The 21,906-nt window shown below is 33.5% G+C and overlaps 1 protein-coding gene across 1 annotated transcript; it reads right to left on the reverse strand.

Moving 5' to 3' along the window:
* Nucleotides 1-468: 468 nt before the first annotated feature.
* Nucleotides 469-21,669, reverse strand: LOC117790009 (paired box protein Pax-6). Its single transcript, XM_034629281.1, has 9 exons — nucleotides 21,567-21,669; nucleotides 20,561-20,746; nucleotides 15,616-15,781; nucleotides 14,228-14,408; nucleotides 9,323-10,058; nucleotides 4,261-4,434; nucleotides 3,886-4,155; nucleotides 2,467-2,851; nucleotides 469-1,520 (listed from the first exon to the last, which is right to left on the reverse strand). Exons 1-9 carry the CDS (start codon nucleotides 21,667-21,669, stop codon nucleotides 854-856), a joined length of 2,868 nt encoding a protein of 955 aa, XP_034485172.1. The 3' UTR covers nucleotides 469-853.
* Between the last annotated feature and the right edge of the window lie 237 nt (nucleotides 21,670-21,906).

Consider the following 21,906-nt stretch of genomic DNA (forward strand, 5'->3'; position numbering starts at 1 on the left):
AAAGTATATATATTCTCAATCAGTAGCAACAGCCTATCATAGAGACTTTAAGAGCTAGAGCAACGAAATTTGACACACAAACGACAGTTTTAAAGATATAACGATATTGGTTTTGGTAATTAGAGTTTTCTATCATCCTACTTAATCGCTACCAGATCGGTTAAATTAAACAGCAGTAACGGCTGTTCTAATTTTTTGAAATACAAGCTCCTTAAAGTTTTAATTTAAGAGCAACTAAACTTTTTCTAAAATTACCCATTTCTTCCATATTAATCATATTCAACTTTTTGGCAATGCTAATTGAATTTGATGATGAATATCTTTTTGTACAAAATATGACCTATACATCTTCCTAATAATTTTTAAACTTACCTTTTTTGTATACTTATAGCCCGACTCCACTAAGTAAATATGTAGCTAATTTCAAGCGACATTTGATTAAAGTTGAAAAGTAGAAACAATTGAAAATATACAACACATGGTTAGTCAAAATTATATTGAATAATCACACCAATTAATGTAATGATTGGTGGAATCCTTGGGCGGAAATATACATATGCATTTATTCTACAACCTCCATGCTTACGAGTACAAGTAAGTATATCAATGATTTCAAGTAAGTATTTTTAGTAAGAGATATGTAAATTCGATTTTTGGAGTTGCTGCCGGACTGTTAATCTGTCTGTCTGTCTGTCTGTCTGTCTGTCTGTCTGTCTGTCTGTCTGTCTGTCTGTCTGTCTGTCTGTCTGTCTGTCTGTCCGTCTGTCGATATGAAAAGTGTTTTGGGTGCTTAAATACTTGAACAATTCTTTGATGAAAGCAGATATTATAATTTCGAATATCTGACTGCAATTTAAACCCATGGCGAGTAGAAGCACGAGGCAAAAAACTGCTGCTTTCCATGTGCGGATCCATGTGAATTGTTGTGAGTGCCTCCGGATGGGGCAACTCCATTGGCTGCTGCCGCTGCCGCGTAATTATAGCTCATGTGTGCGTAGGAAGGCATTGATGATGAGATACTATCGCTGCCAAATCCTGGTCCCGGTCCTGGTCCTGGTCCCAATCCAACTCCCATTTGATTGGGACTGCAAGTCGATTGGCGAGCAGCCTCCATGGTGTGATGAGCGGATGATGATGATGTTGATGATGATGATGTTGATGCTGCGGCCGCCGCTGCTAGTGACGGAAGCGGAGGAGGCGGTGGCAGACCGTAAGGGGAAATCACCTCGTAACCAGCAGCATTCGCATTTGCATTTGTAGGACCATTTGTAGGAGCATTCGATAGATGTGCATTTGAGGCATTCAATGTGGGACTGCTGCTCACAGTTGCGCTTTCATTTGAAGCACCAACGCCAACGCCAACACCGACAATATGATGGGGTGCAATGGGCGGGGGACGCAGTGGCATGTGGCACGGATACATTGAGGGTGGCGTCAGATCTCTCTGTTGTAAAATCGGCGAAGGCGGAGCCAGTGAGCCGACCGTTGGATGGTTGAAGCTGGGCATTGATGAAACCGGACTGAAATTATATTAACAATCAAATCAAACTTAATTTATATTTTTATCATAATATAACCTTTTATAACAAGCAATTTTCTTAAAGTGTAAGCTTTGGCCCCAAATTTGACTCCCTTACATTTCAATTTTCGCTAAATGTCGTCTTATTGCACGATAAAATTGTCTCAGCTATGTTGTGTGAAAATTTCAGCCTCCTCCGTCATATGGTTTGGACTGTGTACTGATCAGTTAGTAAGTCAGTCAGTGTATGCGAACAAAGAATTTTATGTACATAAAAAATTCAAATGTACTACTTATGGAAATTCGATTAAACTATGGAAAATTAGTTTTCAATAATTATTTAAATATATTTTACTTTATTTTAATTGTGAATGACACAATAATTTACATGTTGCTGAATAATTAATAATATGAAAATAAAAAGTACCAACGACACTTTAAATTTTAAATATTGTATCTAAAGCAGGGATAATTATTTTATGCGAAATATGCTAATAAAATTGGGTTGGGAAAAGAAGTGGTAGTGGTAAAGTAGTGGTTTAATTTTTCAGAGATTTAACTTCCGAAAATAACATGAGCTGTTTGTTTTCTCTGAAATTACAAATTCAGAATCCTTTAAGTATAACAAAAGGATTATTCACGGACTGCTGTCAAGTTTATTTAATAGAAGCGAATAAGAAGAAACAGAGAAGGATGTGGGAACCAATAAATACGAGTTAAAATCAAAATTAAAATCCAATAATAGTTTTTCCCATTTACCAGCTTATTTTTTCAGATTACATTTTTTGAGAAATTTAATTAGAGATTTAAAAAAAATAATATGTAATATTGGAGAACATTTTTAAGACTTAGTTAATTTAGTTTTTGTGTGAGTTGACTCAAGGATGGAACATCTATTACTTTTGATGTATTTGATAGATAGTGGGTAATCTAATGAGGTTACCTACCCATATCCTTCACTCATCGATATCGCATTGTGATGCATATTTGAATACATGGCACTCATCGAACTACTGAAGCCACTGTTAAAGTTGAGACGAGGTGATATCGATTGGACGAGAGTGTGAGCAACGTGATGATGTTGATGTTGATGCGGATGTTGATGCTGATGCTGATGTTGATGCTGATGTTGATGCTGATGTTGATGTTGATGCGGATGCTGATCAGCAATACCCAAGCCAGGGGAACATGCATTGCCCACGTCTTCATTTAGTCGACCACCTCCAATGCCATGAGCTCCACTTCTTGAGCTCGAATGATGGACGTCGGATGTCTCAGATCCGCCAGTTGGTGTTGCTATTGAATTCGGTGAAGCTACACCATTTAGACCGCCTATTTAAATATATAAATACATTCATTTGTAATTAAAATACTCATTAAATAAACCTACTGCATAAGATAGCATAAGCGTTTTTCAAGTAGTTATTATTTGAAATTTTTGGAAAAATTTAAATATCCCATAATTGAAAATAATTTTAGTGCAGCATCAACTTAAAAATCAAACTATGCTAAAATGACATCACATATTAAAATTGGTTGAGATTTGACAAAGTTTTCATTTCAAAGTTGATTAAAATTGTACAAGGAAAAAATATTTAAAAAAATTGGTAATTTTGGGAAAAGTATCTCTTAATTAAAAATAATTTAGTCCATTAGTCTAAAAGTCAAATAATGTTAAAAAAGACATTGCATATTAAAATTGGTACATTTGACAAAGTTATGAGAGTGTGAAGTTGTCCAAAAATTTAAAATGGAAAATATTAAAAAAAAAAAAAAGTGAAGTTTTACGAAATTACAATTCAGCATCAATTTAGAAGTTACACAATGTTAAAAAAGACATTGCATATTAAAATTGGTTGAGATTTGACAAAGTTATGAGAGTTTGAAGTACTCAAAACGTGTCAACGGGAAAGTATGGAGAAAATGAGCAGTGACCCAAAGCATGGAAAACATTGACAGTTAGGGCAAAAAAATGATATTTTTCAATTTTGATGCAAAATCAAATAAGAGGTCAAAGCAATATAAAATTAAGATTTCGGAAGGGAATCGGTTAAGATTTGACAAAGTTATGAAGGTTATGCGAGTTCAATGTTCTTCAAAAAATTTTAAAGGAAACATTTTGAAAAAATGGGTAATTTTACAAAAAAACAAAATATCCCTTAATTATAAATAATTGAAATGAAGTTTTAATGTTCGTATGTACAACGGAGAACGATTATAATTTTTAAAGCAAACACTTCATGATGATCGGATAACATACAACTAACTAACTAATTTGATCAATTGGGGGATGTGCCTTTTTAAAGTATAGTAACTCCTCAATTTTGAAAGTGCTTTTCGGGAGTTATTTAATTGACTAAACTTACTGCTAGTAGCACCGACCAGTAGCGCAGAGCAACCACCTAGACTGTTGGGACTGTCGGTCATGGATGCTGTGGCTGAGGTCGATGAGGAGGTGTTTGTACCATTTGTACCAGTCGAATTCGGAGTTCGTCGCTGGTTTCGTAGCTTTTCTTCACGCCTCCACTTGGCACGTCGATTTGAAAACCAGACTTGTATTCTCGCTTCAGGTAATCCAATCTTTCCCGCTAAACGTTCCCGTGCAAACACGTCTGGATAATGTGTTCTTTCAAACTCTATAAGCACAACAACAAATAATTCGTAAATTGATTATTTGAATTTCTTTAAAGCACGATTATAGAGAAATAACTAATTATAAATCGTTTGTAGAAAATGCATACCTTTTTCTAGACTGTCAATTTGCTCATTTGTAAATGATGTTCGGTTCCTTTGCAACTTTCTTTTCAAAATTAATCTGGCTTGATCATCCTCATTAGTTCCGATGTTGGATGCTCCACCATTCGAATTGTCTCCTTCTCCGGAACCTGTTTCGTCCGATTGATGACCATCGAGTTCTGTCAAATACAATGTCAAAGAATAAATAATATTAATATAAATCTCGACATTTGAAAATAATATTTAATAATACTCAAATTAAATATTAAAGTTCCTGTGTAAAGATCACAAGATCACATTTGATTTTCGTTGGGAATCTTCCCTTTATAAATAAAGAATATTAGAAATGTATTTAAATGATTCCTTCGAAAATTAATATTTATTTAACAAAAATAAAGTAACAAGAAAAAACATCATCTACATCTCACTCAATTCCCTGTTTAATACTCAAATATCTATTCCAAGAACTTGGTAAATGTTTGTGTATCAAATTTGACTTTAACCCCACATTGAAACTAAACAGTTCAGTCGAGCGTAAGGATGTGATAACAATAGAAGTGCACATAAATATATGTAGGTACATAAACGTATAAGAACATATTTACAAAATGTACCCACACTCCAATGACTATACAATGTATCTGATAGCTGATTAGTTAAACGATGTTCCAGAAACAGATATGATTTAGCTGGCAACTGGCAACAGTTTTTGTTTTCCAAATCAATTTATTTATTATTTGTATCTTTTCGTTATATATAAAATCAATCTAAATTTCAAGTTTAAAATTCTTGATGTAGGCATTTATTTTTAAGTATGTATTCAGGACATTTTTGTTCAACTAAGGCAATATACTGACAAAATGGCAGCGACTCAACATTAAAAAAAAAAAACGAATATTCTAGTTATAATAAAATATAATAGTTACAATATGAAAGTTAAAAGTAACTTTCTTTTACTTACTTTTTTGTATATTGTACATACAAATATTTATATTTAAAGTAGGGACATTTAATTAATCTAAAAATCACTACAAAATATGGTAGAAGAAGTATTAAAAAATCTATGCTGGCAGTATTAATCAAGTCTTGGTGTGAAATTTACAATAGTATACATAAAAAAGAAAATTGTTGATTAAATTTAATTTCAGCTTGGGGAGATAGGAAATAAGAAATAGGAATTTTTATTTTTAAAAATTTAAATCATCAAAGTAATATTGAAAACAATTGAGAAGAATGAATAGTTAATTATACCCGTTACTAAAAAAATAAGTAAAAGGGTATATTGTGTTCGTTAGAATGTATGTAACAGGGAGAAGGAGGCATCTCCGACCCTGTAAAGTATATATATTCTTGATCAGCATCAATAGCCGAGTCGATATAGCCATGTGTGTCTGACCGTTCGTCCGTATGTATGAACAAATGGATCTCAGGGACTAAAAGATATATAATAACTAAGTTTGGCACGCAGATCAAGTTTGTTTCAAACTCAAGCCACGCCCCCCTCCCCTTGCAAGTCGCGCAAAACCACCACACCCCCCGTTTTTAAGATAAAACGTTTTTTGTGACAATTAACGTTATCTATTATCCCACTGAACCGCATCAAGATCGGACGAGTAGAACGGCAGTTATGGCGAATTGAAGTTCAGAGCAAAAAAAAATATTTTCTTTAAAGTACTTTTATATACGTACGTACAATAAAGTAAGTAACGGGTATCCTATGGTCGGGATCTCGACTATAGACTTTCCCGTTTGTTTTTCTATTAAATTGAACCAAAGCTCCGACCAAATCTTATGCCATGCCTTCTTGAAATAGGCTAATAATATGTGATTAATTATTTGATTATTAACATTTATAAGTGTTTGATGAATTTATAATAATTAATACATATGTTATTTATTTATTACGACTTAAATAAATACTACTTGAGATATAATAATAAAAGCATGGGGATAACAGAGCCTACTAGAAATGAGAAAAGCAGTCCCACTTGGAAAGATGTCAATATCCACATCAAAGAAGCCGCAGGCCACAACATTTGGATCTCAGCTTGTCACTTTTGATATTGTGTGTGTGTGTGTTTATGTGTGTGTGTGTGTGTGTAACTGGCATTGAATATTAGTGAATGTGACAGAGCAAATAGATGCTGATAGCTGTGAGACATGCCGCAGGTTTTGCGGGATTGGGCCCGGGCCCGGGTCCAAGTCCAGTCCAAGGCACACGTCACTTGCCAAATAAACTGCAATGTGCTGACAGGCAACAACAACAGCAACAACATTAACATCAACAAGAACAACAGCAACAAGAACAAAAGCAAAAGCAAAACAGACAGCGTAGATGATGACAAGGGAGTGTGATTTGAACGAGAGTGAGACAGAGATAGAGAGTATCTTCTGGCATGATAGAAACAAAATTACACTGATACAAAAAGATATTGAATTCTTAAAATTCAAATAAAAACACACATCATGGTTGGAGAACATTTGAAATCAAGACACATTACTTATTGTAAAATTAAATGTTCTTCAAATTTAAAATTCTAATTCAAAAAATAACAAAAAAAGGAATTTTTTTTTTTTGAATAATTTTGATGTTTTTTCTGGCTTGGTGATTTTATAAATAATAATTTGCTATTTTTTTTTTTTCTTGCAGAGGAGAGGGATTTGAGTCCGCTCTTGCTTTCAGCTGAAGCGGCGACTCTAGCCACAGCGCCATGGGGCAATTAATTGTTTCATATGAAATTCAACATATTTATACTTTCCTTACAATTTAAGATTTTTATTCTTATATTAAAAAGAACAAAATATTTCTGATGAATTTTTTGATTGTATAAGTTGGTCACATTTTTTTTTAGTGTATCCTCTGGCATCGCATAAAATACATTAGAGACAATACTGATAAGGCGGCAATTGTAGCATGAGGTTTACACGATGCGATACGATTTTATAAATATGTATGTATTTTTGTGATTTTGTGCTTTTGCTATTTATGCACCCCATCTTTCATGCATATTTTCTAACCATTTTACCGCAACCCTAGCGACAATGGGCCAGCCCCACTCCCCTGTTATGGTTGCCACCCCCACGGTTTGGCGTTTAATGAAGTGTCATCGCCTGTAAAATGAGTCTGTAAATCGCATTAAAGCAACTACACGGTTTAGGGTAGACCTTGTCAAGTACGACAGCAATTCCCGCTACAGTTACCGTTCTCATTCCCATTCCCATTCCCATTCCCGTTCCCATTCCCGTTCCTGTTCCCTGAGGCTGCGGATTATACAGTTACAGTTACTTGTTCTGACATAAACACACATATACAAACTTAGTTTGGACTTTTACCCACACTGAGATTTTGTTTTCGAAAACTTTGAGCTGATGTGGTTAAACTAATTATAAGATCCTGTGTAAATACCATTCCATTTATGTGTGTTGGGATTTTGAAATCAAATCGCTTGTTTTTGATACTGAACAACATATCTTTACCGCCAACTAGCCTTGCTAACATAATTATTTTGACAAGGAAATCTTTTTTATTTTAAAAATAGCTATGTAAGTTCAAGGCGTCTCATCATAATTACTTGAGTAACTGCTTTTACTAAAAGTAGGCAATTGTTTGTCAAAGAAACAAATTCATATACATATATACATATTTATTATTTGTTAAAATACTTAAGCCATTTTATTTTTAGCTTCTTTTAAACACCATTACAACTATAATATAATAGTTTTTAAGAAAATAAAATACCAAGAAATTAATTTATTATTTTCCAAATTTTATGTGCAAACTTAAATCTTTGACAAAAAACTCTTTTACATACTGCATGTATGTATGTATCTTCCAAAATAAACTTTTCAGGAGGTAAAAGTCTGGTGACGAAAGTCTAGATGCCACAAAATTTCTGATACCCAATTATAATTATGTATAAATTAAAATATTTACGCGAAAAAAATAGTTTATGATTAATAAATTCTCAAAATAGATTGCATGTATGTTGTAGATGCTTTATTTTATATCATGTACCCTCCCTTTAATAACAGTACAACTATAAGATAAATCAGAGTAGGTCTTTTCCGTGATTCAATTTTATCTAAAATACGCACGATTGACTTGAAATGCGGGTACTCGTAATGTTTCTTCTACAAATCTCGACTATTTACATACATTCCTACTCCGATATGGATTACCTTTTCCGTTCTTAGAAGGGCCATTCAACGAGTATTTTATTTTATTTTATTTCCGAATCGTCTACCGTTCAGGACCATTCAGACCAGGACAAGTGAGGGAACCTGCCGTTCATGCGTAAATATGAAAAGCACGTGACCAAACGCTCATTGTTTGATTGGCCTTGACAGCGGTTGCTGATTCTGATTTTGATTCTTATTCTTATTCACTGGATCCAAGACAAACTTCCCCAATGCTCTAAAAAATTGTCAAAGCCCACTATCGGTGCAAAAAATATTTACAAGGTAGGAAGAGGTATCACATACGTAGAATAGCATCCGAAATTAGAATGTATGCAATACCAGAAACAAAATTGAGCGATACTAACTCTTGAATTTATACGAAATTAAAAGCAAACCACAATCTTTCATCTGTTTTATAAATTATTTCTCTAAAAAGACATTGCTTATTAAAACTGGTTGAGATTTGACAAAGTTATGAGAGTTCAAAGTTGTCCAAAAACTTGCAGGGGAAAAAAATAAGAAAATGGGTAATTTTATTTATTCTTTTATTGGTTACAAATATTACTGAATTGATGCCGATCGGACATATGTGAGTAAAGCTATAACCCATAACCCAATCAGACAGTAAATTATGACTTAAATAATCTACAACAATTGTATTAAAAGCAAACTTTCAAATTCTTGATATGATCAACATTTTCAAATAAAAGATTCATAACTTTATGAAGAGTTGATCTTGAAATGACGATTATATTTATAAATACCTTTCGATTATTTTAAATTCCAGTTATTTTGGAACAATAGATAGTAACATAAAATTAATATAAATAAAATAATTCGTATATTTATAAATATTATCTCAAATTATTTATTTTAAACAAAACTCACCTTTTTTAAGCATAACATCGTCCTCGATGTTGCAGTTACTTAAATGAACATTGGGTCCCCCAATATTGGTGAGATCAGTCGGTGGGCTCAAGGGGTGACCGGGACCGGAACCGGAACTGGAACTGGGAACGGGACCAACTGCGCCATTTGTGTAACCAGCATCGGGAGAAGGTGGAACCTGACCGCCATTTAAAGGTGCTGCATACCAAGATCCTGCAGAATAATGCCGAGGTGGCCAGCTCTGCTGTTGCTGATGGTGTCCAAGGGCTTGAAGCGAGTGATTCGAATGATTCGAATGTGGATGAGAATGCGGATGGGGATGGGGATGGGGATGCGGACTGAAATGGCTGGGCACACTTGTAATGAGCTGACCATGACTGCCGACGGCTGATTGAACGGTTGAATCCAATGACGGAGCGTGTTGAGTATTCAGAAGTCGTAGCTTCTCATAAATCGACTCCTGTTCGCTGCCCTCGCCAGAATTGCTGGCTCCTCCGCTCTCCGAAGAGTTCAAAGGTGTTGCTGTTTGTATCAGATCATTGTTTGAGCTCGAGCCTGTCCCATTGGCTACTCCTAACGTATTACTATTGCTACTACCAATACCATTCCCATTCCCATTCCCATTTCCACTTCCATTTGGATTTGTGCTGGAATGCGAATTGGAGTTGCTTGTTCCAACACTTTGTTGCTCCTTTTGTGCAGCCAAGTTTCTCAGCACACGATTTATGGATGATACCTAAAAATATTTGCAATCAAGATCGGTCACTTAATTTGTTAGTCTCCAGAAACAGACGAACAATCTGTGTATTATAATATGATATTATAATAACAACTTAAATAACAGTCATGATTGATGACTGAATTAATTTAAAATTGAATTTTAACATTTTTAAGAGCTTAATTGTAATGTTATTTATCATTACTTAGTTTTAATAACAACTACACTTAAATAACCAATAACCAATATAAATAACCAATAATTAAAATTAATTTGAATGCAGCATTAATTAAGAAGCCAAATACTATTAAAAAGACATTACTTATTAAAATTAGTTAAGATTTGACAAAGTTATGAGAGTTCAAAGTTGTCCAAACATTTTCACAAAGAAAATGTTTAAAAAAAGTAAGTAATTTAAGAAAAAATTTAAATATCTAATAATTAAAAATAATTTAAATGCAGCATCAATTTAGAAGTCAAATACTGTTAAAAAGACATTACTTATTAAAATTAGTTAAGATTTGGCAAAGTTATGAGCGCTCACAGTTTTCCAAATATTTAATTAATAATATATTAATTGTTTTAACAATGAAAATATTCAGTTACATTCCCAGAACCATAAACAAACAATAAAGTAAAAGATAAAAGTACTAAGGGGGCTCCGCCCCCTGCTCGCTTCGCTCGCGGTGAGGCGCTGCTACAGTCGAGCACGCTCGACTCGCCCATGTAGTCTTTTATAAAAGTTGATTTTCGATCAATTTTTCCTATGGCAATTATATGATATATGGAACCAAATTAAACCAAATTGGATAAGATATTTCAAAAAACAAAAAACTTTTTCATACTAAAAGTTGATTTTTGACCGATCGGTCCGATGACAGCTATATGATATAGTCGACAGATTTGAACGAACTTGGGCCACGATGGACAAAACCAAGTTGAATGCATATTCGATCAGTTTGGTTAAGATATCTCAAAAAACAAAAACCTTTTTAATACTAAGACTCAATTTTTGATTGAGCGTCTCTATTGCAGCTATTTGATATAGTGGACAGATTTTAACCAAACTTGGTCAGTATGTAAAATACCAGCCCAGATGCATATTCTATCAGTTTACTTCTGATATCTCAACAAACAAAAACAATTTTCATTCTTAAACTTCATTGTCGATGTATCGCTTCTATGGCAGCTATATGTTATAGTGGTCCGATCCAAAAATAAAAACAATCTTGATCTGCCTATGGTATTCAGGAACCTACATACCAAGTTTGAACTGTTTAGATCTTATAGTTTCTGAGATCGAAGCGTTCAAACAGACGGACAGACGGACTCAATCGACTCGACTGGTGATCCTGATCAAGAATATATATACTTTGGTGCCACGCCCCCTTCTGCCTGTTACATACATTCTGCCAAACACATTATACCCTTTTTTGCCCATTTTCAAATGGCTCAGGGTTTAAACACAAATGTTTTTTCTTTTGCAAAATAAAATATGTGAGTATTTGAAATTTGTTAAAGTAAATACTTGACTTGACTGTATGTAAATGTAACACATTTTGTGGCAGAATTTAAATACAAGTATAGAGAAAAGCTTCTGCTTCACCTTTTCCCCTGTTGACAGCAGCTGACGCAAAATTCTTACGATGCTTTTTTTAATTTGTGTTTTTTTGTTATCCATTATTATTTTAAGGCTATGCCTGCGCATGACAACGCTTTTGAAATGAATTCAAAAGGCAACAGCGAAAGCAAAAGCAACGGGAAAAACAACGGCAACGTCTAAAGCGAATGAGCGAACGAAAGAAAGAACAAAACGAGCAAACATATAAATGAACGAGTAAGAACAACAGGGAAGAGTGCAGTTAAGTGGAAAAATTAGGCAGAAATGTCCTTTCGAGGGAACGAAAACTGAACGCGAACGAACGCTTGGTATAAAAACCTATTTTCGAAAATATAAAAAAAATAAAATAAAATGAGCGCCATCACTAAAATTCTTATATACATATGTATGTATTTATATATGTGTATACACACGTACGTGTGTCCCTAATACATAAACAAAAGGGAAAGACGTTTATGGAAATACGTTCACACTTAAAAATAAATAAATATGGTAAATGTACTACTACTACCCGAAATCAATTTTAAAGCCCTGCCTAGTCAAATTTTCAAAAAGGACCGGCCTGGTCCGAGCTCGATCCAAAATAATTAAATAATATCTAAATTCCTAATTTTTTTCAAAATCTAACAATAATTTTAACTTTAAACTATGGTCGGATCCCGACCATAGAATACGCGTTACTTATGTCAATATACATAAAAGTATTTTTTAGAAATTACTATCTAATAAAAACTACTGCATTCTTTTGGGTGATTTTATTGCCTTTGTTAATAATAGCTTTGGTTAGCTATTACTGGCGTTCTACTTGTCCGACTTTGCTGCGGTTAAGTGGGATATTATATAATATGAATAGATAACGTAAATTAAATAGATAATCGAATTATCTTAAAAACTGTAGGTGTGCTGGTTTCTCGCGATTTGCGTGTCAAAAATCTAAAATAAACTTGATCTGCTTGGGGTATACAGAAATCTGTGTGCCAAATTTAGTTCCTCTGTCTCTTGTAGTATCTGAGATCCTTTTGTTCATACGGACGGACAGACACAAAGGGCTTTATCGGCTCGACTGTTGATGCTGATCAAGAATATATATACTTTGTAGTGTCGGAGATGCCTCCTTCTACCTGTTACATACATTCCAAGGAACACAATATATGGTACACTTTTACTTATTTTTTAAGTAACGTCAAATTAAAAAAGAAAAGATTAAGTTCTTAGTCTTTTAACAAATTCATTTTTTGCATTAAAAACAAACGCGATTTGTCTAGCTTCTTAGCATATGTTCAATATGATTACCCTAATAAAACAAGTGCGGCTTCTAAAATCCAAAATATTTCACACAAATATTTTTTTTTTTAATAATTTAATAGAAAAAAATTATTACTCCTAAGATTTTTTAGAACTCGACTCATTCATTAAGAAAATTCTTAGTCTTAAGAAAAAAATCTTATTTGTGAACCTATTATTTTTTATCAGTGTAGATGCACAATTTATATTGAAAATAATGATAAATAAAGAGATATATATGAATATTGAATAAGCTTACTAAAACTATTTTTTCGACCATCCTTTTATAGGTATTTCGTAGTCTCTCGATTTTAGTGCCTGAACTTCTTATTATTAGGCCAGCGCTCTCAAAACGCTCAGAACAAATTACTGCAGACGACATTATCGAATATATCCAACAGCTAAGCACTAACGCTTTCACCCCTCGGTGAATTTGCCACAATTCCATCCCATTCCATCCCCTTCCTTATCATCCCATACCACCCCATGGCACCCTGTCAGAAAAGTCTAAGGTCTGCTTCCGTCCATCCAATCGCTCGTTTCTGCTTCTGTTTCTAGTTCCGAACCGAACCAAAACCAAAAAATTGTGATATCCCCTTGCGCGTGAATTTCAACGCTTAACGCTTTGTGGTGGCAGCCTGGTTCCTGGGTCCTGAGTCCTGTTCCTGGCCTCTATTTATTTAATATTGTACGTTTTTCATATATTTCTAGCACTGATTTCCCTTTTTGTCGTTTAATGTGCATAAAAGATTTTCCCTTCCATTTGAATGAGCACATTTTCCACACAACTGTCGATGGGGAAATGTACAACGCAGGCCATTGGCATCGCTGTCACAATTTATTTTTGTTTCTTTGGTTCTTTTCTTTTCTTTCATTTTTGCATTTTTTTTTTTTTTTGCCGTACTTAATAAACAATAAAAAAAAATGGTAATGCTAACTAAAAGTGAAAAAGAATAGAAAGCAAACAGGACAAAGATGGCGTCAGGAATACAAAAGAATTCAAATAGCGATAAAAATGGCACTAAATAAAGTGATGCCTAAATTATTGATAGACATTTTCCCCAATCACTCTTCCTACGGACCACATATCCTTGAATAAATACATCACGGTCAAGTACAAGGAAACAATCAATAGAAAAGGATTTTACAGAACCAATTGAATCTCATAGATGACAAAAAAGAAACAAAACAGCTTCTGTACCTAAAAGATTTAATTAAGTATATCCTGGAATTCGAGATTATAAATTTGATGCTATCAAATCACTTAAAAAGAGTTACTTACACTTGGTATGTTGTCATTTGTGCAAACATTCTCCTGCAATAATCTATCCCGAATTTCCCAGGCAAATATGCTGGGACATTCTCGTTTGTATTGGGAGATTTTACTAACGACCTCAGCAGTGGCCACTCTTGGTTTGGATCCTCCAATTGCGCGGGGTCGAATACTTCCAGTTTCGTAATATCTGCAATAAAGTGAATTATTAATGAGTTATATACATAAAAGATATATATAACACCCTCACATATTTCCTAACTGATATTTGAAAATTAATTTGATAAAGTGCAGGAAAAAGTTAGACATTCTATCAAATTATGGCACATTTAAAACTTTGTAATTTTTGATATTTGAATTTTCAAAATAAATTAAAAGTAAGCTTTGAACCCGAATTTGACCCCTTGCAATTCGAATTTCGCAAGACGCCGTCTTATCGCACTATAAAATTGTCTCCGCTATATTTTGTAAAAATTTCTGCTTCCTAGGTCTTATGGTTTGGGTTGAGCAATGATCAGTGAGTTAGGACAAAGAGTTCCACATATATATTTAAAAAAAATATAATAAGAAAATTTTTCGTTGCTAGCTATGGTATTGAAGCGTGTTTGCAAATTAATTAACACCCTTTCTTATGTCACGCTTAATTTACTTTTATTTCTTTGAAATCATAATTTCTCATCATAATTTTAAAGTCTACTTTACCCATAGGGAACTTTACCCTAAATGTAGGCTTTAACTTTTTTCGTTCTGTCATCTTGATTTTAATATAACATTTAGAATTGTGACTAAGCTGGCAGCTCGGTTCCACAAAATGGGTCACACTTTTTAAAACTGAGCAACACTTAACGGAAAATTTGGCGGAAAATTTAAAGTCCTGAAATTTTTGTGTTAATTATGCTTATATCTCAACCGCTTTGAGAGCTACAGCAACCAAATTTGGCAGACAGACTACCATAATGGTGGAGTAATTCAAGAGCCTTTCAAATTTTTTCCACGCCACCGTTGTCAAATGCAAATCGCAAAAACAATATATTACACACACATTTTTGAATATTGAACTGTTTTGTTATTGAATAAAGTTTCGTGTTATTTTTAGCTATTATTTTGATTATTCTCATTAATATCAGATATACATCGCGGTAATAAATTAGGATAAATGATGATAAAAAATGCAGGCTTCTCAAGGTATGCAATAATTGATGCACTGTATGGCGTTGCCCTTAGCAACACCGAAATAACGGTAAGGTTGATAGAAGATGAGAAATCGGCCCTTAGAATATATATTATAAGTTTAATCCCGATATCTTACGTAGCTACAGTTTTTTAGTTATTATGTAAAGTAACTGAATTATAGCTTCAGAGTTAATATCTCAATAGCTCTCAATATGTGTACTCACCTGCCTAAAATTTTGCTAACGCATCCATTGGAAACTTGAAGAATCCGAGATATATCACATGGTCGAGCTCCGGAATGGGCTAGCTCAACGATTTTCTGTCGGGTCGAGTCGGGTAATGGCCTTCCTCCAACAAAGACTCCACCCAGCTGATTAACACCACTGTGACCTGAAATATTTAGATTTGTAGTGGATTTTTGTGACAAACTTGTAGTTAGTAATATGATTGAACAAGCTGTGTACAATATTTAATCTTATACCTTATTAACACTTAGACTTATTCCAGTTTTGACTCTTTAATTTGTAGTAATTAATATAATGTAAATTATCATGTTGATTTTAGGCTAACTATTTAAAATATTTAAAGTTCAATCAGCAAATTTTTCCGAATTTAAAAAAAAAGCAGGTTAAATATATTCACTTCCGAAAAGTCTTGCCGAAAGTGAAAACCGGAACCGGAACCGGCCCGTACTTCTGTACACGTATCAGAGTTTGCTTACAAAAGTTCCGATTACTCCTGAATTTCATTAAAGTAAAATAAAAAACCAGACAAGAAATCATCCTTTTATTAATTTAAAGATAATATTTTCGATCTACTTTTTCAAATCAAAAGGGTATGCAAGATTAATAGATGTATTCCTTATTCGCTAAAAAGCTAAAAAAAAAAATGAGTTTAGTTGCCTAGTGATATAGAGGATTAAGGAATATTTGCAGTTGTCTTGCATTAGAGTATTTGAAACCTGTCAGGCATATTGTGTCTACTTGACTTTAACTTGTTTTCTACTGGACTTAGTTTCAATGGGGCATAAAATTTACTTTGGCACGCTTTTAAAAATGTCAGAATGAATCACCCTAAATGCGGGTCGAGACTGAGAACCTTTCTCAGGCCAAAACAATCTCGTATTTGATACTTTGATATTTCAATAAACAGTTAAGCAAGTTACGAATAAAATAGAAGTTGGTTCACATGTCATACTCTATTTTATGTTGATAAGACCTTTAATATAAACTGATTTTTTCATTTGATTTCTTATTAAATAAATCATATTTTGATATTAATTTAAAATAAAATAATTAATAAGTTTTGATTGAAAGGTATAATACAAATATACTTATGACCGCTTTTTCTATAGGTTCCATATGTAATTAGCACATAATTATCCGAGCATTAAGACCTTGCACTAACATTTCTGCAAATATACCTTATTCTGTTTGTTTTATTCACGTTCCCAACGTTGATTGACCCTTTTTTACGCATCTTCAAACAGTTTGGGAATGTATAAGAAGAAGAAAAAATTTATAACAAACGGTCAGATAAATTGGTATTGAAATAAAAGGTTGCACTCCGAATTGAAGTCAAGCATGGATTTCAAACACATTTCCTAGTATTGATTGCGACAAAATCCCCCAAAATCTGCGTATCAATTTAATTCTTAGTTGCAGCCAGTGAAGCATCAAAACGGCTGCCACTTTTACCCAGTTACGAGTATCGTGAAGATAGAGAATTGAGGATGAGAATGAAGATGAGAATGAGAATGAGAATGAGGATGAGGAAGAGGATGAGAATGAAGGCCGAGAAAGGGCTAATTCCAAATACGATCTGACGAGTACGGTTCAATTCAGCTGAATTCAGTTTCATCTACTAGAAAATTGTTTGAGCATACTTCAGTAAAAGTGGCACCAATTCCAGACAAGATAACATTGATAACATCCTTTTATACATATCTGTCAATCAGTCCATCTATAAATCAATCAGAATTTTGTATTGGAGTATCATTTAAAGACCTTTGAACTTCCATCTTCTCCTCACACTAATCCTATTAAAACGTCAGATAAATAATCAAATTTGTTGAAAAACATTATTTGAATTTCAGTTATACCTGAGTTATCATCGCTTGTCTCTTTCCATTGATTCAATTAAATGTTATAAATAAGAATCCTAATAATACAATGAGAGAAACAGTGAAATAAAGAATACATTGTAAAGATAAGAGATATTGTATTCCAAAATGTTCATTTAATAATTAACAATTACTTCAGTAGTCATTTAATATAATCTGTAATGTTTTTTAGACATTTAAATATATGCTGTATCTAAATATTCATAATTTAGTTCAACTGAAATCTCACAACTTTAATAAAACTGAACCAATTTTAAAGAGTTATGCCTTTTTTTAATCAATACTTGGTAATATAATCTGTAATGTTCTTTAGACATTTAAATATATATTCTGTATCTAAATATTCATAATTTAGTTCAATTGAAATCTCATAACTTTAATAAAACTGAACCAATTTGAAAGAGTTATGCCTTTTTTTAATCAATACTTGGTATGCTATATATTTGACCTAAATTGCTTTAGTTTTAAAATTATTTGTAATTTAGATTTAATATTTTTCCTGCAGTAATAATTAAATATTCTTAATCATACATACAAAATAAAGTTGACCAGTAAACAATTAGGAAAATATGATTATGTTATCTTTATCCAAATAACATTTTCGTTTTCAAATTAAAACTCCGTTCCGAAAGGGTTAAGTACAAAATATGTATTATTAAAAAAGTTCTAAACTTTGTTTTAAGCTTAAGAACTCTTTTAATCCTAGAAAGCCATCACGATCGAATTTTAAGTACAGAGGTTATTCAAAAATGTTAACTTAGGTTCAGTACTGACCCCAACTATATATATATTGTATCTGCAAGTGTGCAAATATGTGTTAGGTTGTCCAAGGACCGTTCTTAAATTTTTCGATTTGAATGAATGACAATTCACATCTGTATTTCCATTCAAATATCTGTATGTATGTTCGATTGTTACAAGGAAACTGAATAATACGATGATTTACCAAAAGTAACAAGGCGGACAAAAGCGAGAAAACATCTTGCCAAATGGGATTAACAATGTAATTGCAACACAAATCAGAGTTGGCAAACAAAAGTGTAGTGGACCTGGGTCTGAATCAGAGTCGGGGACTGAGTCGGGGACTGAGTCGGGGTCTGACCAGGGACGATCATTGCGAGGGGAAAACCTACCACTAGAAACAATGAGCTACCAAGGGCTACAATAAATGTGTCCTCGGTTCGGTTCGGTTTGTCAGAAAATCCGCTAAGGAGGCTCATTTGTGTTGATGAGTGGCGGGGAGGGGAAAAGGGACAGGCAGAGGTACACGACAGAGCGTGCGAGAGAGACGTGAGACGCCAGATTGGGGTATTATTTGTATGTCCGTCGAGTAGAGCAACAAAAAGAAAAAAAAACACAATAAAACATAAAAGATCGCTACAATCGAGTTGATCGACTATTTGATGCCCAGTAACCGTTCAAATCAACATTAATGAATTCATAAATTTAAAAAAAGTATTAAAGAAATCGGGTTGTTGTCAAATTATTATCTTTTCCTATTATAAATAAATCGAGCGAGATTATATTATTCGTTGTAATATTACCAAAATTGTCTGGTCTCTCTCTTGGAGACATTGTCACAAACCCAATAGCCCTTCTACACTTTGGGTATTGGGCTCAAAAACAAAAGGCAAAAATCTGTTGACGCTTTTGTTTGTTTTTATTCGACTTTGGCTTTCAACATCGTCGATAATTGTTTTCATTTGTAACGACACGAGGAACACAGATCCTTCAAGATCATTATTATAGGTGGAATATAATTGTATTGATTCACACACACACACACACACACACACACACACACACACAACACACATAAACAATGGAACGGACATAACTGAGAGTACTTAACGGCACAGCGGGTGACCTGGCCCAGAGAGGGACAGACACGGTGAGAGGGAGAGGGAGAGGAAAGAACACAGACAGACAGAGACAGTAGATCGATCGGCAGCATTTTCTTTGATTCTTTTTGTTGCGATAACCCCAGTGTATTGTCCGATAAGGATGATCGTCAGCTCGCTTCTGGCTTTTCATCATCCTCATCATCATCTTGTTCTTGTTCTTCTTATTATTCTCTTGGCGGTGGATCCGTGTTAAGTATAATTGGCATACATTTGTACAGAGGCAACATCTGGATCGTAGAGCAAGTCATCCACTTCACAATACACAACACACAATACACACAACAAAATACACAATGCAATCGCACACAATTAGTGGAAAAATCAATGACAGGCCAACTTATCGCAATTTTCACACACCAAAATGCCAATTTTTCACTTAATTTTTGCCTGCACGGTAGAGACTGACTCCCTAGGTAAAAAGTCGAGCAACCCCGTGAAGTGTGTTAAGCAAATGACTCAATTAAATGTGTGTATATGTGTGTATTGATCTTCTTTTTATATTTTGACACATAATTTGTGTAAATCAATTAAATGTTCTGCTTTGTGTCCAAAGAATCTTAATTCCCTTTTATGGACTGATATGCAAGTATCCAAAGAGACGAGAACTTTTTAAAGTGCTACAAATTTGTCTCAAAACATATTACCTCTCAAAAGATTTAAGATACTTTGTCACTAATTGATTAGAATTAAATTTCAACGTTAAAAATATCTCGTAGAAGAAATTAAACCTGACTAAAGAAACAATCGAAGTGTGAATTTTCACTTCAAACTTGACCGACTTGCAGGTCGAATTTTCCAAAAAGCCGCCTCATTGCACAATCAAATTGTCTCATTTACGTTTTGTGAAATTTTCAGCTTTCTAGGTCCTACAGTTTGGCCTACATAATGTTCAGTCAGGACAAAACATGAAATATAATGATTTTGTGCAAATGAGCATCAGTAAGAAGCAGACGAGGCATTTCTCTTATATAGTAAAGTATTTAATTTGTCTGTCAAATGTAAATCATAGTTTTCCAAATATCTTCGAATATTATTTGTAATCAATAAAGTAATCTTAGAGTTGCTTATTACTATAAACAACTGAGGATGTTAAGACCTAAATATGAGATTATGAATGGGGTTGAAGTTGAAGGTGGAACATACATTCATCATCTGTTAAATGGTAATAAGTTGTTGCAAAGTACGATGATGTTGCATGTGGTGGCTGTGGTGCTGTGGTGCTTCCATCAGCGGCATCCATCGCAGCTGTTGCCGCTTTTCCATTTACGTTTAGTCCGGTGGCACTACTGACACTCAAACACGGCAAATTTCTCATAGCAAGTACATTGTCTACAAGAAAGAAAGAGAGCAAAGTAAACAGAAAATAATGATCACACCAGCTATCATAATAATACATACTTATATGTATTATATTGTATATACATAATAACAATAAAGCTAACAATTAATAACGTTTTACTTTCTTCAATAAGAACCAATCGACAACCCAATCAATTTCAATACGTTTCTACCGGATTAGAACATAGTTTCATTCAGTTTTTTTTAATTCTTGTTAATCACAATTATTATTTTCTATATTTGGAATTTCTCTTTCAAAATATTGTTGTATTAAATATTAAATAAAAATTCATTAGGTCTGACTTTCAAAGTGCGCTATTTTTGGACAATTTTGGACAATTTTGTTAGTTTGATGTAGTTTTCAACTGGAAATATCTACTGAGCTAAAATATTTTGTCTGTCTGTTACATTTGCATTAAGCTATTATACTTTATGATGCAGAAATAATGAAAGCAATACTTAATTTCCTTCTCGAATCTGCGGATATATCATTTTGTTAAATCATAAAAACTATTACATTAAATAGGCTAGCGCTATTAGGTATTGTTAGTAGCCCAAATAACCCAACAATCTATCAGATTGTCATCATAGAACAATAATAATAATAATAATATCATAGAAACAAAACTATTTTTGGTATATTTGCATATTTTAATTCTACTTCAACTAATATCAGGACTTTTTGACATGATTTATGCTTATCTGAGAATGTATTTAAATAGTTCTCTTATTAGAGCCTAAATTACTTCTGCTTATTTTTTAAGAAATATTTATAGGATCGATTTCCTTGACGGATACATAGATAACATACCCTTATGATTCATATCATCCAAGGTTGGTAGCCGTTCTATAAGTGCGCCTGCTGACCAAGGTACTGCCCCTAAGGAAGCCGGTGTTGGTTGAAGCGTAAACATATTTCAAGGATATGATGAATTTCGAATATGTATTTAAGTATGTATGATCAATGCCGATGTATCCGATGGTACTAGCTGGACGGTCTTACTCCGGTATTGACGGTTTTACTAATGTAATTCGCATTTGGATGGGGGTCGGTATTGGAATTAAAAGCGAATCTATATGACAACACTTTTGTGAATATGTACGAGACTCATATTCACAAATATATTCCACTCGACATTCTTTGTTGGTAC

The sequence above is a fragment of the Drosophila innubila genome, chromosome 4, assembly GCF_004354385.1.
Source record: "Drosophila innubila isolate TH190305 chromosome 4, UK_Dinn_1.0, whole genome shotgun sequence".
NCBI lineage: Eukaryota > Metazoa > Arthropoda > Insecta > Diptera > Drosophilidae > Drosophila > Drosophila innubila.

Coding starts and splice junctions, on each gene's coding strand:
- LOC117790009 (XM_034629281.1), bottom strand. CDS start 21,669: ATGTTTACGCTTCAACCAACACCGGCTTCCTTAGGGGCAGTACCTTGG. Junction 15,782..20,560: donor CCATTTAACAGATGATGAAT/GTATGTTCCACC, acceptor TAAATATTTCAG/GTCACAGTGGTGTTAATCAG. Junction 4,435..9,322: donor CGATGTTATGCTTAAAAAAG/GTGAGTTTTGTT, acceptor TGTATTTGACAG/AACTCGATGGTCATCAATCG.